The 17,189-nt window shown below is 40.2% G+C and overlaps 1 protein-coding gene across 1 annotated transcript in view; it reads right to left on the bottom strand.

The window, feature by feature from the left end:
• The window catches only part of LRP2 (LDL receptor related protein 2), a 194,145-nt gene that overhangs the window by 36,239 nt on the left and 140,717 nt on the right, over nucleotides 1-17,189 (bottom strand). The window contains 10 exon segments of the mRNA XM_023743536.1: nucleotides 136-255; nucleotides 1,944-2,072; nucleotides 2,787-3,032; nucleotides 3,986-4,182; nucleotides 5,159-5,336; nucleotides 6,901-7,124; nucleotides 10,041-10,211; nucleotides 10,687-10,839; nucleotides 12,016-12,532; nucleotides 13,430-13,725. Coding sequence (XP_023599304.1) covers nucleotides 136-255; nucleotides 1,944-2,072; nucleotides 2,787-3,032; nucleotides 3,986-4,182; nucleotides 5,159-5,336; nucleotides 6,901-7,124; nucleotides 10,041-10,211; nucleotides 10,687-10,839; nucleotides 12,016-12,532; nucleotides 13,430-13,725 — 2,231 coding nt within the window.

Genomic DNA, 17,189 nt, shown 5'->3' with positions numbered 1-17,189 from the left:
TAGTTAAAGACAAAGTAGAAATGTACCAGTTAGCAGAAGGAAAGGACCAATGGCATAGACAGCTGAATTGTGGACAAAAAAGCAGACATCACAGCTCTGGTGGCACATACAGATGATAGAACCCTGAACACTCACCACAGTTTTCCTCATCTGAGTGATCTCCACAGTCATCATGCCCATCACATTTCCAGCGGAGAGGGATGCATTGGTGATTATTACAGCGGAAAAACCCCACAGGTTTGCACGTCATCTCCTCTGCAAAGCACAGTCATTGCAAAGATTTCAGAAGCCAATGGTCAAGAAATGCCAAAGGAGTGATGGCTTTCTTATGAGAATTTGCTACCATATTCTCAAAGCTCCCAGATGGAGGAATGCCAGCAACACTCACTGTCAATAATCCTCTTTTGGCTGAACCTATCCTGCCGCTTGAAACTCAAAAGAGAAACATCCGTTCTCTTTTGTAGAAACAGTTCAGTTGTTTCTTTCAGTTCCTTTCAAGGTGCACGAATTCGTGCACTGGGCCCCTAGTTTCTTAATAATGCCTTCCCTAATTACTAGTATAGCATCCTTTGGGATGAGATTTGAATTGGTATCTGGCTTGTACTTTGCAACGGAGGCCTACACTGGAAGAGTAAGTGGTGCCACCAGCTAACAGAACATTTCTATCACATTGTCTTCACTTGATTAGATTCAATTTTATTAAAATAACCCATTCTCTTCCTAACTGTTCTTCCAACTAATCTAACACACTCATAGTCATTTTGGTTTCAAGTTAGAATATATGCCTAATCTTCACAAATTCCATTAATTCATTTGGCTTATGCCCAAAAGTTATTTCTTATTGCCAGGGTGACTACAGCTGAACAATAGATGATATTGAAAGTCAGAGAGACATTCAGAATATAAAAATCTCCAAATAAGAAACACTGACTTTGAAATACCCTTTTACGTGTAGATGCTAAATCTTTTCTCTAGCCTCATCAATTTCAACCAATCTAAAAGAGCAGATAAACAATTTAAAATTATCAAGTGTAAATAAGGATTCAATTTAGGAAAAGTTTTACAAGTTCCTAATCTATATATAAAATACCCTAATATGCAAATAAACTGAATGGCAGAACCGAACTGGTCGCTATGACATGCGCTGACCACCAGGGGGTGCACGCACAACATGGTGGGCATCTGTTGCAGCCGGATGGTGGAGCAGGTGAGTTGGGGCGCCAGACAAAGGCTGTCATCGCTGTCATCGGAGCAAACCTCTGGTGGTTACTGAAAATTCTTAGCTCCCGCAGAAGATGGTCCTGCTGGGTGCTTGCACTTGCTGCCGAAGCCAGCCCTGATCACCCCTCAGGGCTTCTCCACCTCCCCCTGCTCCTGAGGAGCAATCGGGGCAGCCATTGCTGCTAGCACCCACTGACAGTGCCAGCCCCGCTTGTACCTGCTGCTGGCACCAGCCCCAATCTCTCCATGCTGTCAGTGGGTGTGAGTGGAGCCGGCGCAATCAGTGCATGGGAGCGGTGGTGGCAGGAGCAGGGCTTCCTGCAGATAGGGGACCAGGGGCCATGGCAGGGGGGGCCAAGCGGGGGCGCAGAGGATGGGCCAAGACCCGCCCCTGTGCCCACCACAGCCTCACGGCCCATAGTTCCTTTCAAGGTGCACGAATTCATGCACTGGGCCCCTAGTTTCTAAATAATGCCTTCCCTAATTACTAGTATAGCATCCTTTGGGGTGAGATTTCATTCAAGATGCTATAAATTAAACTTCCCAAATAACCCTGTAAAATGCTACAAAATGTAACATGTTATTAGAAGAATCAATAAGTAGTCTTTTTCCAGGTGTAAACAAAGGCAAGATTACATGGGAAATCCACTCTCGTCTTCTGATAATAGCACTGGACACTTACATTTTCTTGTCCCTCCCCACTTCCCTGCAGCCCCTCCTACCACAGCCTTGCTCATCGCTGTTGTCCCTGCAGTCATCGACACCATTGCACACAGCCAACTTTGGGATACAGCGGTAGTTTGTTTTACAGCTGAATTCTGTATGGTTGTCACAGCGATAGGCAGGGCCCACTGAAAAGAGGAAGAAGCAATGTCAAAACTGAAGTCTCCGTCCTGTCGGGAAATGGCACCAAAAAATACCTTCCACTGTCACATTTAGGAAATGGTGCTGATGAGTATCAACATCAACTAAATTGACTCTGGCAACATGTGTCTGTTTTAGGTGTGAACTGTTCACCAAGGAAGGAAGTTTTCTCTTACTATTACTCATTTGCGTTTTCTTTGTGGGAAGAAAAAGGACTGGGTTTGAAGTTTAAAAACTGGGGTTGAGCCCTAGCTGGTTTGGCTCAGTGGACAGAGCCAAATAAAACTGGGTTTGAAGTGTCAGCTCTGCCACGAAATAAAAAAATGACCATCCATTAAATGTGAACCCAGTTTCCTCATCTGTAAAATGGGAATTAGTAACACCCACATTCCTGACCTCAGATATTTCTCAGAGGCTCAAATGAGAAAGTACTAGATATACAAAATGTAAGTTCTCGTTATCGTATTCTGAACAGATAGACATTCAATGTATTAAGAGGAGAAATCACCGCATTCAGAAACAGGAGTCTGGCTCAACCTGCAGGCCACAGGTGGTCTTGCTGTGCCAGAGTGAGCAGAGAAAGCCAAGAAGGGTGTCCCACACGGATGAAACAGGAGGCTCAACATCTTCTCTCAATCTACACAGAGGTTCTCCTTGTTTTGTGGCCCTGGTCAGGCCATGCCCCTCCTACAGGCACTTACTGCATTCATGGACGGGCTCATCAGAGTAGTCTCCACAGTCGTTGTCTACATCACACTTCCAGGTCTGCGGGATGCAGTGGCCATTGGCACACTTGAAATAACCAGAAGGACAGGTCCTGCTGGCACAGTGGGAACTGTCTTCATCTGAGTCATCCCCGCAGTCATTCACTGAGTCACACTGCCAGGCTTCTGGGATGCAACGTTTGTTGGCACACTGCCATTCATTGGACTCACACTTGTGGTGCTCTGCAGGCAAGAGCATTTGGTTATCAGCTTGGAAGGTGTCAGGAATAGAAGCTACTACTTTACACTGATAGATCCTGGAGAACTCAATCATAATTTATTTTTAGAGGAATTATGTCCTAATGCACTTACTACCAACAGTACTACTACATGGGCAAAATATTAAATATCTTTTTCTTGCATGCAGAATTAGGGGATAAGGACTGAATCACTGATGGCCTACTAACTTCATCTTCCCAAGTCCCTATTGCCCTAATGGACAATGTTTTTCAAAGTTAGTGTTTAAAAAAACATACAAAAACTTTGTGTTTGTTGCTGTTGTTATGTTGTTATTAGATTGGAGGGGTTTTTTTTAGGTGTTTTTTTACTTTTTAAAAATGGAAACATAAATAAACATTACAACTGAGAGTCCTGATTAATATGGGGGTAGGAAACCCTCATTTCCCCAGTGTTAGCTGTCGAAGAGGATTCTATGTATAGCATATGGTAAAGAAACACCAATACAGTCAACTATCTATCTACCTCAACCATTTACCTTGTAAAGCACTTAGGTATTCCAAAAAAAAACCTTTATAAAAATAGACATAGGGTGGAGTTTTCTCTTAAGACATTGGACTGGTTTTTAAAAGGTTTATGACATTGCCTGGCCAGGCGTGGCTCAGTGGTTGAGCGTTCACCTATGAACCAGGAGGTCCCGGGTTCGATTCCGGTCAAGGGCACATACACAGGTTGCGGGCTCGATCCCCAGAGTGGGGCATGCAGGAGGCAGCCAATCAATGATTCTCTCTCATCACTGATGTTTCTATCTCTCTCTCCCTCTACCTTCCTCGATATAATCAATAAAAATATATTTAAAGAATAAAAAGGTTTATGACATTCAGAAAATCCCCACAGAATCATTTGTACACAATCAACTACAGAAATGAGCAAAGAAGGCATAAAGCAATTCAACATACCACAGAGAACGAGGTCTTCATCAGATCCATCAGGGCAATTTTGGTGAGTGTCACATAGGAAGTACGGACTGGTGCAGTTGCCATCCCTGCACTGGAACTGTCCTAGCTGGCAGTAGCGCTGTGGGCAAGTGGGGGGTTCATCGGAACCATCCAAGCAGTCTTTCTGTCCGTCACATTTCCACCAGATAGGAATACACCTGCACGAAGAAAATATACCACTTCTCTTAGCAAAGCCCCGGGAGCGGTGGGTAGAGGAGTTTTCAATGGTTATCTGGAGAGAAGAGGCAAAACTGAATTCCAAGTAATGATACGCATGAGTTCTCTCATGCCCTGAGAAGAGAATCAGTTAAATCTTGGTTACTGTGGTATATTTTCAGAGAAAACATAATTAGATGAGATAGATCAGGTTTGTTAAGATTCAGATACATGCTGGAAAAATGCTTTGAGTATGATGATTAAATTCTGCCACAACAAACAGTGGAGTATGCATTTGGAGCTGTGGTTCTGGTCTCAGGGATGGTCTGGAATTGTCTGCCTGGCAATATAAAAGACATTGGATATTGGTTGGGAAGTTGAAGGTCACTCACATTTGTTGAGCGCCTAAGTCATGATAGGTGTACGCTAGACTCTTAATCTAAGACATCTTATTTAATCATCAAAATAATCTGCCATTGAATCTTAGATGCTATGATTTGCATTAACACGTGTCCTCACCCCACTCTCTGACTCAGTCCCAAGTCATCAATGGCCTGTGGCCATTGTTAGGAAAATAACACATGATCAAAAATGAATTTGCATTTATAACCCTGGATCCTCTGGCAGAGTTAGCGAAGAAGCTAGGCCAGTGTACATGAAAAAGACAAGAGAACTTCTATCACTCTTGAGGGCTATTTTTCAGTATACACATATCTAGTATATGTTGGCCCTGACACTTAGGACAATTTATTAGAAAAAAACAAAACAATAACATTGTTTGCTTCCTTTCCACAGATATAAAAACTTGCACTGGTTAATAAGTTCCTTCCATTCATGGAAGAAATTATCTGAAATTATAGACTGTGGTGAGGCTAATGAACCACATTAATTAGCCAAAATCTTGACTCATTTGAAAATTCCCATCCCCTGGAGCCTTAAAGTTCAATGTGTATCCAAGGGATGGAGAGACAGCCTTACTTCTCATTGTTAGCACAGAGGAACTGGGTGCTAGAGCACATGGGCAAGCAGTGTGTGCTGTCAACCAGCTGGATGGTCTTGAAGTCATCTGGACACTCGCAGGTGAATCCATTCCCTCCTGCTTGGATGAGGCAGAGATGAGAACAGCCACCATTGTTGGTACCACAGGGATTATTCACTAGTGAAAGAAGAAAGAAAATATATATGTTCATTCACTGAGAGAGGCTATCAAGCACAAACGAGCTGATTACCCACTTCATCAAACTCATCACCTCTCAGTAAGAAAAATCATTATCATTTCATGCTTTTTCCACAAGTTCGTAAATAGGACAGATGAGAGAGCTGCACAAGCAACACTGTGTTTTGAGAAAACTGATTTGTATGCTACCAGAAGTGAGATATACCCACTGGTATTTTGGGGTAGTCCTTGGAGAGTAGGTAGGGAACTTAGCTTACATTCATATATCCAGAACCTAAGTTAAAGTTTTAATTTCCAGCAGATGCTATATTCTCTCATTCTAAGGATATAGGCAACAGAATTATGGACAAGGATGAGGTGAATCGATAAACTGAGCGGAATGTTTACTAATTTTCTGGGCTGCCACTTGGAAATAAAGACTAATTTGAAAAAATAATAATAGAAGAATATTAACTTCTAGAAAGAAATATTGAATATCTTTATTTTTCCAATTCTTTTTCTTATTTCCAAGTTTATCATATGTTTTAGCAAAACACAACAACCATGCAGGCTCATAAAATCCATTATACCCTCAAAATATACTTTTGCTAGACTATCTGTGAATCATATAATGACTTTAATTGCATGAAGGGGAAAATAAGTTCACAAATAAATAAAAACAAGTTCCCTAACTTATGATACACTTGACGTTTTGACCTTCCAGAAGACAAGAAAAACATACATTAAATACAGAACACACAAATGTCATATGCAAATTGACATTTAATATATGATGTTTTATAATTATAAATTTCTTTTAAGCATTTCTTTTAGACCAATCATTCCAATAGATCAATCTTAGTATTAAGGAATTATTGTTATAACTACATCTATATAATTATAATACATCTCTTAGGTATTAGAATTTATTGTGTTTATATAGGAAATGTTCTTATTTTTCAAAAGTGCTTCCTTAAGTATTTTAGACTGAAATGTCATGATATTTTTAATTCACTTTAAAATACTTCAGTACTCTAACCAAAATTGATAAAATAAATATGACAATATAAAAACTGTTAATTCTCACCATACACAAAAACCCAGATTGATTTTTAGGAATAGAGCCACTGTTAAGAAAAAGAGTTATAAGCAGCCTTTTTAGGAGGGGAATAAACTCTAAAGATATTCCATACCCTCAGCTTTCAACATATGTTCTGTAGAAAAAGATTAACAAGTAACACCATTCCCTTTATAAATCATGAGGTTTATCTATAATAATAAAAGAGTAATATGCTAATTAGACCAGATGTCTTCCGGTCATCCTTCCTGACGAAGCTGGGTCCAGAGGGCAGACAGCCCAGGTCCTGGGTGCCTGCGGGTGGCCGGAGGAGGGAAGCAGCCTGGGTCCTGGGTGCTGGAGGGAAGCCAGTACTGGCAGCCGGGGTATGGAAGGCCTACTCTTGCATGAATTTTCGTGCATTGGGCCTCTAGTGATGAAGTAAACAAGAATGTCATGCACAAGAACCTAAAGCAACTGTGTCAAACTTCTGGATCATCTACTCACCGATTGGCTGCCTGTATGGATGATATACATGGATGTCATATGGTCTATGTGTTGTGTTCACCAGCATCATTCTATCTGATCCATCATACTTGTTTCCCTTTTCAACTGTCTTTGTATTCCAATCTGTCCAATAAATAGTGTCTTCAAAAATGGTAATAGCAAAAGGGTGAGACAGGGTTCCATCATACACGGTGTGTCGATTTTGGCCCTCCAAATCAGAGTACCTGGGGTAGGAAAAGAAAGTCACTCAAAAGAGTCCCTTGGTGTGGCTCATTAGTTGAGCATGGGCCTATGAACCAGAAGGTCACGGTTTTATTTAATAAATAAAGGATATTTTGACTGAACTAAAGATGTAAAAGTTGAAAAGGTGATGCCTTAAAAATACGAATAGCCAGAGAAGTTTAAATAATCACAAACTCCTAACCACAGCTGTTTTCCTACACATACAGCGAGTTCAGCTATTGTATGTTCTCCATTAAGCATCCTTTTGATATCCTGGGATGAAAACCAGTTTTGTTTCCTAAGTTATTGGAAGAAATCAGAGGATAACAATACAGAGCTGGAATTCTGCCTTCTCGTGAATATTTTGGGGAGAAGGTGTTCTAGGAGACAGCTAGGTTCTCAGTATAACCTGAGCGGCATATACTAGCTGAATTAAATTATAGGCCTGCAGGTTTGACTATGCATATACTTGCAGCATATTTATTATTATTAATCATCCCCTGGGCACTATTAATGAATACTTTTCCAGGTAAATAAACCTCCAAAGGAGGTTCTCTGATTTCAAGATGTCACAAGAGCATCCACAGCCAAATATCTAGGTCCTCCTAGTTCCATCTCATTCATTTCTCTGAGTCTGTCAGAATAATTTTTTAACATATTCTTATTGATTTCAGAAAGGAAAGGAGGGAGAGAGAGATAGAAACATCAATGATGAGAGAGAATAATCGATTGGCTGCCTCCTGCACGCCCCCTGCTGGAGATAAAGCCTGTAACGTGGGCATGTGCCCTTGACTAGAATTGAACCTGGGACCCTTCAGTCCGCACTCTATCCACTGAGCCAAACCAGCTAGGGCAAGTCTGTCAGAATATTGATATTTTAAGTATTTTTAAATTTTGGAGCTAACTCTAAAAACTCAAACAGGAGGTGAAATGAGCTAGCAACTAAGAAACTTGATAATGTTAGCCATGTGATGTCAGAAATATTTTCCAAAACACCATGATTGATGGTAACTTATAAAAAAAGTTGAAGACCTCCTTAGCCTCTATTAATAAGACCATAGATAAATAGCCAGAACTTAATCACTATCTGTGGGCAAAGGATCTGAATAGACACTTCTCCAAAGGGGATGTGATAGCACATCCCAACATGTACAAGAATGGATTATATGTTCCATAAAAATGTGTTTACTTATGTAGTCCATGAAATGTACTTCTCAACACAGGCATTGCTACCCCTCCAAGAGTTGATCAAGTCAAAATGGCTACATGAATATTAAAGAGTCATTCATTCCCAGATCACAGTGCCTGATATTAAGATTGGACTTTTAAGCAGTAACCTACTGCCTCAATTTTAGAATCCAGCTACACAAATTTTATAAAAAAAGGGAGCAGAATATTAAGTAGCTAAAAAATTCCTTTATGCCTTTAATGCTCCTTAAAATACTATGTGTACACAGTCTATTTCAGTTAAACCTACAAACATTCAAGACCAAAAATAATCTACAAGTCCTAAAGGACTAAGAATAACCTACAAGTCCTTTCCTACTGACCCTAAACATATCTTAAAACTAAAATCATTAAGGTAATTCCACTGAGCTCAAAACAGGTGTTAGAGAGAAGCAGAGGCTGGTGGCATAGCCTAACAAAACAATTCAGTGTCCTCTGCTTCCCAAGATAGGAGTGCCAAAGAGTCTTCATCTCATGTGTCAACAGGGGAGAATTGTAGGGAAATGTCCCAATTAACTATGATTAACTATGTCTGCCATGAGCACAGGATAGAGCACTAGAATGTGTGTCATGTATTCTTCCCTTCTTAATGGCATGTTCCAAGAGAACGTGGAATGGGAGAACTTCAAACATTTCTACACTGACTTTGGCAGTAAAATAAATGGAAAAGAATGACAAAATCTTTAAAGGCCTTTTAAAATAATTCTATTGAGTTAATGACAATTCCATGAATGTAACAGGCTATTGAATGTATCTGGGTACCTGTTCATAAATGTTTACCCAGAAGACATTACTACAGTCCACCTAGAACAGTGATGGCAAACCTATGACACGTGTGTCAGAGGTGACACGTGAACTCATTTTTTTGGTTGATTTTTCTTTGTTAAATGGCATTTAAATATATAAAATAAATATCAAAAATATAAGTCTTTGTTTTACTATGGTTGCAAATATCAAAAAATTTCTATATGTGACACGGCACCAGAATTAAGTTAGGGTTTTTCAAAATGCTGACACACCGAGCTCAAAAGGTTCGCCATCACTGACCTAGAACATAACTAACAATGCCCCAAAATAAACATGTACTGGTTGGTTAAGAAAGGATATTACCCTTTTTACCACGAGTATTTTTCATTGAACAGTATAATATTTAACACTTTTTAATTGCTTTTACTAGAATGATTTGAATGCATTATCATATTGAATAAACGTTAACAAATTCTAAGGCTATATAAAACACATCAATTTACTTATCAATGAATGCATTAAAGTTATATTAGGGAAAATCTTTTTAACACTTTGTTCTTTTTTCACATGCTAAAATGTATTTATTAATCGTGTATTTGGGAGGGAAGAGCAAAATAAAGGGATAAGGAATTAGGATAGATTGAGCACTAAGCTATCATAGAGGAGAGATTACTAGCTCTGCTTTTTTAGATGTGAAAACAAAAAGAAAACAAAAAAAAGAAAGCACCAGGACAAAAACCTGATCTGTATGACTTCAAAATTCACTCTCCTTCTATTGTATCATACCACAGAGCTCAGTGAATTGCCTATGGGCAGTTTTAGATAGAAGTGACCTCAGAGTGACCTCCAATTCACAGGCCAATTAGAAGCTGCCTGGCAACACATGTCCTGGTGTTTGGCATAAACAGTTACCCAGTTTGCTTTATTCTTTTCTGTATACGTACTCAATGTAACCCAGGTGAGCATCTGCCCAATAGAGTCGATCATTGGTGTAATCAATGGTGAGGCCATTGGGCCACGCTATCTTGGTAGAGATAATCACAGATTTATTGACTCCATCCATGCCTACTCTCCCAATGTATGCCCTGCGGGTCCAGTCTCCCCAGTAGACATACCTGTTGGAGCAAACACAAAGGGTCAGTTCCTGAAGCCAAAAGAAGTCAACAGCCAAAAGACATGGCTCTTTTCCAATTAGATAAAGTTTACATTCTAAAAAACCTATCAGAAAGAAAAGAGAACTAATAGAAAATAATCTAAAGGGGGAAGATATACAGATAATGCTCAAGAATGAACATGATTAACTGGGGATTTCAGTGGACTTGGAAGGGAAATTCCAGTAAAGGTGGGTTATTTTTTTTTTTTTACTTTTTTTTTTTCATGCAACCAAAATATGTGACTTGAAAAGTGAAATAATGAGTCATGACAATGAAAACGGAAAAGCTCATGAATATTATTTGAATAAGCCATGCTACTAAACCATTTACCAGGTAGAAAAAGCAGAAGACAAATCCCAGCAAGATATTGGCCTTGAGATAACAGAGGCAGAATAAGGGCATGAAAGAAGAGCCCAAGATTACAGGGAGACAATACCCATATTGAGGGTGAAGGACAATTCCTCTGGGATTATCAAAGCAGAAGGTGTTGTTGGCATCCAAACAGTGTTCGACCAGCCTGCGGTGGTATCGACCATCAAGGTCGGAGACAGAGAGGCACTTCAGATAGGCATCCACCCAGTAAAGTTTTCTGAAATGGAGAGCCCGGAGTTACTCATGCAGACATTTTGTTTGTGAAACAGTGCAGTTAACCACCCAACTTCCTATCCAAACTACCCTGGAATCACACATACAATTACTAGGAGGCACTTTTCCCAGGCAAACAAGGGCAAAGAGGAAAAGTTGACCTTCCTACAATGGGGTAATGAAAGATGAAATATGTGCTACAATTCTCCCTTTAAGATGATGTCACATGGGAAATTCTGGGGCCACACCTCACACAGGATTCTGGCTTTACTTTCTTAATACTTAGTTCTATTCCTGCAAATCATTACTTGCTCTGCTTTTTTTACACCTGGTAGGGCCATAAAATACACATATTCACAGCCAATATTTTATTAATTATTCAGCAGGCACTTATTGAGCACCTATGGCAGGCCAGCTACTACTTAGGTAGAACTAGGGAGCAAACTCCCTCATCCCCATTTTAGGATCTTTACCCTTAAGGTTGTCAAATAGAGAAGAAGTGGAAGAGTCCTCTGTAGGACTGGGCTGATGGTGGCATAACATTAGCAGATATGGTCCTGCTCCAATCTGCTAACCACAAAGCCAACTACTTTATGCTGCCGAGTATCTGACAGATTCAACATTCAACAGAGGTGTCAGGAAGTGTTGTTGACTCTTTAAAGTTTAATTAAAATATCCCTAGCTTACCTTAAAGACCCTCAGTTTCTAGGACTATCTCAAAACAAGTTTCAGGTTAGCCTTCTGCTATTTTGTAATCAGCCCAGGCTGGGAATGACTAGTGCGATAAGACAGACTGTGAACTCAGGATAGCAGGGCTGCTCAGTACCCCCAGGGCCTGGTCCGCTCCACAGTGACTGAAATTACCAATGAGTGCATGAATCATCCTTTAACATCATCTCTAGTTAACTGAGTGGCCAGGAATAACAGAGCACCCTTCTCATTTGTGATACCCCTCCCCAAAAAATGATAGCATATATTTTTAAAATCACTAGATTTTAGGTTCTGTGGTATCCCATTTAAGTATTAGGTACACAACAGGAAAAAAATATGCAGAGACATTAAATGTATCCACATATTAACCAAGTTGAAAAAGATGAACTCCCTGTTAAAAAGAAAACATATGTTAGAAATGTTTTTAAAAAAATTCTTTTTAACTTTTAAAAAACTCCTGTTTTCTTACCTGGCAACCCAGTCTACAGCCAGGCTTTCTACACCTGGTAGTTTGTGCTTCGTGATTGTCTCCCTGTTTGTCTTATTCAGAAACATTCTCTCGATGATGCTTTTCTCTATATCAACCCAGTATAATCTCTTTTCTACTCGGTCAAAATCCAACGCCACAGCATTGCCCAGTCCTTGCAAGATGAGGGAGTAAAAGGAGCCATCTATAGTTAGGTTTCTCAAATAATAACGGTTGCTGAATATGAGATAGGGCTCGATGTTACTGTTTTGCCGACAGCTCTTTCCATCTGGTTCTCGGATGTAGCCTGGGGCACACTTACAGATGTAAGAGCCCATTGTGTTCTCACACTTCTGGCTACAAACAAAGGGCGTCTCCTTGCATTCATCAATATCACCACAAGTCCGCTTGTCAGACATAAGCTTGTAACCAGGACGACAAGAACAATAGAAACTGGTTAAGGTGTCTGTGCAGTTATGGTCGCAGACACTGAGTGTAGGATCATTGCATTCGTTAATGCCTGGAGATAAAACAAAGTTATTAGAGAACATAAAATGTCAACAGTGGGTTCACCATAATGGCCCAAAGTCAACATTTCCACTCTGAAGCACCAATTCTTAATCATGCTAAACGTAGACAGACAATACGGGATTTCTCAAGGCCATAGATTAGTTTTTTCAATTTCCTCTCCAACTTAATCACTTTACCAATGATTCTAACAACTAATACAACTAACAAGCTTAAGTTTGACTTTGAATCCTATACTGATTTGTAGCATCTTCCATTTCAGTGATGCAGTTACTCATGCCATGGACAATTTCAGGCCACTGGTATGACAGCACTACAGGTATCTGGGAAGAGATGCACACATTTGGCTCTCATGGATGAGCCACCCAGCACTCCACTGGGTGGGCCTTTGGCCTGTGACACATGGCCAAACTAACGAAACTATCTACACAGGGAGGAGAGTGTGTTCTTATTAATCTTATATTTTATAAATTTTAAAGTAGTTGACTTGTGGGGGTTGGAGTGAGGGGGAGGTTAAAACTCTCTCCTTCAATCACCTGAGGATGAAGATGAAGAACAGGCTAAGAAATCCCAGCAGAGGGGCAAGCTCAGGTAGCAGGTCATTCCAAGGATTCAAAGAGAATCAATGCTGTTAGCTACTGATGGTCTGACTGTGCTCATCTTCTGTTCTCTGTAATGAGCTGCCTAACTGACAAATAAGTCCAGAAACATTTGTGCACTAACCTTATGTACTGAGTAATCCTTCCCTTTGATAGACAAGAAATAGTAATGTTCTGGTAATTTTCTACTTAGAGAACAGACTGGAAAGTCCTGATAAGTCATAAAGGGTTGAGAATCTATATTCAGTCTCTCCATTTTCCTTTTCCCAAATCTTCTGTTATATACTCACCACATCCTTTCTCATCACTGTTGTCTAAACAGTCATCTAGGTGGTTGCAGACTTTCATCATCTCGATGCAATTCCCATTATCACACTTGAACTGATGAGGGGGGCATGTGGTTTCAGGGACATGGCACAAGTGCTCCAGCTCGTCAGAATCATCTCTACAGTCATTAACCCCATCACAGACGTAGGTTTTATAAATGCAGAACCCATTCTGACAGGTAAACTGATTCTGATTGCAGGTGGGGTATAAGCAGTTCCTCTCATCACTGTAGTCACCACAGTCATTGTGCCGGTCACACCTGTTAGGAGACCCAGTACAACTCTTGCAGAGGTTGACAAGTCTCAACTATTTCTTCTACCTGAACACCAGGTTGAACATTTCAATAACAATATCCCCAATGTCATCAGTCTCCCTCTACCAGAATCTTCATCCACCCACCAATCTCCAGCAATTGAGGAATATAATAGTTAGCACTCCACACAACTTCCCCAGATGCTGGTTGTTACCATTGGAGATGTGGGCCTATAGCTATTTTTAAAATTGCATTCATTTTTCCCCAGTTGATAAATTAATTAAATACAACTTTTATAATTTTGGTGTTCAAAATATCCATTCATCAGATAATGAGACAGCTTATGGGCATAAGAAATATCCTGGGTAGCCATATGCCAGAAGTGCTGACACTCAAGTAGATACTCATAGGATGAGTGCTATCCTTTATAATAAAAGCCTAATATGCAAATTGACCGAATGGGTGGAACAACTGGCGGAACAACCAGTCGCTATGACATGCAGTGACCACCAGGGGGCAGACACTCAATGCAGGAGCTGCCCCTAGCCCGCCAAGGCAGGTGCCAGCAAGACCCCCCCCCCACCTCCGATCGCCCCACTGTTAGCTCCACAGATCAGCCCTGATCACCAGCCAGGCCTAGGAACCCTACCCATGCATGAATTTCATGAACCTCTAGTATATTATAAATGATGATATTATTAGATGTGTCCTCTAAGAACACATATCTTCCAATTGAAGTAATGTTTAGCAGTCGTGTTACTTCCATCTTTCATTGTAATACTCCTGCCACCTACCATGAGATGAGAATAGTAATGACTATGGGAAAGATGAAAAACTAGTAGGTTAGCATGGACTACTATCAAAGGAAAAAAAGCATTTCATAGTGCTAGGAGCTATTTTGGGATCCAACATTCCTAGGCATCATGAAGACAATAAAATTTCCTACAATTCTGCGAGCCAGACTATTCTTTCTCCTCTACATTGTTCCAAGATCCCATGAAAGTCATAATTACTGAAGGGGGCCCTGCTAACAATAACAAAACTCATCATAAGTATAAAAGCATCTTGAATAAGGATAGGCAAAAATAATGTTTGACAATTCATAAAAGAGCATAGGAGTTGGAAGCAGAGCATTATAAGACGTTAAGGTATCAAAGATGAATGTGGTCAATTTTACAATGGATCTATGGTCAAGTCTTCTAATTAGCACTCTCATCCACAAACCTAGGGCACTGCCAATGTGATTTATACCAAAATGTGAACATGTAACTGTAAAGAAAGCTACAATCAATGCAAGCTGGCTCAGCCCCATTTGGTCTCCTCTGAGAGCTATTTAACTCATTTCCAAATGATTTAAGATACCAATGCTTTCTTTCCTCTTGTTTAGATGCAATTCAAGAGGAAAAAGTAAGTCGCTTAGGCAAGCAAATCACCAGGTTTTTAGACACAATTGTATGTCTGTACTCCAGCGAGCTGCTCACAACTCAGTCATATCTAGGTTCTTCAGCCAACATTAGTAATGAGTCAAGAGGAAAAAAAATCAATAGGAAATATGACCACTGTGCCAAATGGGGAGGTAGACATTCTGACAAGCAAGCAAAAACGTGCACGTTCACAGTGTATTTAGTGGAGGCTCCTGGCACTCCAGGCAAACAAATTTGGAGCTATTTTAGACCCTATAGCTCAAGTTTCCAGACAAATAGTATCTTTTCTCTTCTACCATAGCCCTTGTCAAAAGCAACTCAGAAGGCTCAGGGGAGAAAAAAAAGAGAGGAAGGAAGAAAAGATGAATGAAATCAGTAGACTGGTAGGGCAGGTAAGTCAGATGCTAGTTCATAGTAATAATGAAGGCAGAGCTCAGAAAGCCCAGAAAGGAAGTGAAATAACCTAGAATAAATTAAGAACTGACATAATTCTATTCCCTAGATCCTATGCCTGGGTTTTCAGAATATATGCAAGACTGATGGTATTAAATATTAATTGGATTCGGAAGAACCAAATATCAGTACAACATAAATCTTGAGCAAATAGGGAGAAAATATAAAGATGATTCACTTCCTTGCACAAAGACAGCATCTGAAGATCACATCCATATAAGTTAAATATACACGAAGCAGATTTAAATGCAAGTTCACTAAAGAAAGGAGACAGCTCTGCCTCCTGACGTCTGCAGGTTGTCGGTATTCAAACCGCCACCTCTCCACAACGCCCGTATTGGCTCCACTGGGGGATGAGTCATCCCACAAGAGGAGACTTTTTAGACAACTTTTATCTACTTCTTTAATCACTACCATTTTTAGTCATAATGTCAAGTCCCTGCTCCTTTCACAACCTTCACAGGATGACTTAACCTTCTCCGGCTTCCTCGGCACCACCATCATCAGCGCATGGTTCTGCGCCCTGCTGTATTCCAGGGCTGCTTGCCCCTAAGCAAACAGTCCCAGGAGCTCTGCTGCTCTGACCTTGGGCAGCTTCATATATCTTTTCTGTCTCCTCTCCTAGCAGGCTGTGAGCTGACAGATCTTGTTCTCTCAATATACATGTGCAGTATCTCTTCTTAGCTCCAGTTCCGTGTGTCTGAATGCCGAATACATATTTTCACCTCAGGAAATCTGAATACATCAAACTCACCATCCATCTTGAGCAAAGTCCCTTCTGGACTCTGCTATTTTATTTTAATGTTCTTACTATTCTCCTACTCCATCAGGATTGAAACCTGTATATCATATTTCTTCTCTATTTCCCTCACTATCTAAAAAGTTGCTAAGTGAGGATAATGAGATCTTAGGGCACTAAAAAAAAAAATAGAAACTTTTTGAATTGCTCATTTTGGAGAAAATAAAGAGAAATCAAACACCATAATATTATAGGACAGGTTCCCCCAAACTGGCAGGCTGGGAGCTGAGTCTGATTGACACAGTGTTATAAATTTAAAACTTGTTTCCAGCATTGAAAAAATCTGAGTATTTCATATGAAAATCCAGATTTCCGACTTCTCTTAAAAAAAAGAGAGAGAGAGCATAGAAGGTCTGGCTCTCCTGCCGCCCCTGCACAATGCTGAATGCTGGAGCATGTGCTCTCGTTCACCTCACCTGTCTCTTCCTGTTGTCTCCCCTACTCTGAGCCCAAGGGCCAAGCTCCATTTATCATCCTACTTGCAACTCATTTTTCTCATAGCAAAGAAGAAAGTGAAGCATTTCTTACCCCCATGCCTCTATTCCAAATGGAAAATCAAGAGGGTCACCTGCTTTAAGGAAAAAGTTTTCTTATATCAAGTCCACTTCATTCATATCCCAGGCCCCTGTGCAAGGTCACATGATGTCTTTCATGAGCCCTAAGCACTTGCATTTTCATGAGCCCTTTCCTTCATAAAATACTTAAAGTTATATTTAATAATAACATTGGTATAAAGGCAGATACATATATTAATATTATATATTAGAGGCCCGGTGCACAAAATTTATGCACGG

Source organism: Myotis lucifugus, unplaced genomic scaffold (assembly GCF_000147115.1).
Source record: "Myotis lucifugus unplaced genomic scaffold, Myoluc2.0 scaffold_5, whole genome shotgun sequence".
Taxonomy (NCBI): Eukaryota; Metazoa; Chordata; class Mammalia; order Chiroptera; family Vespertilionidae; genus Myotis; species Myotis lucifugus.
Note: the sequence above shows the minus strand (reverse complement) of the source record. Positions and strands in the feature narration are given on the sequence as shown.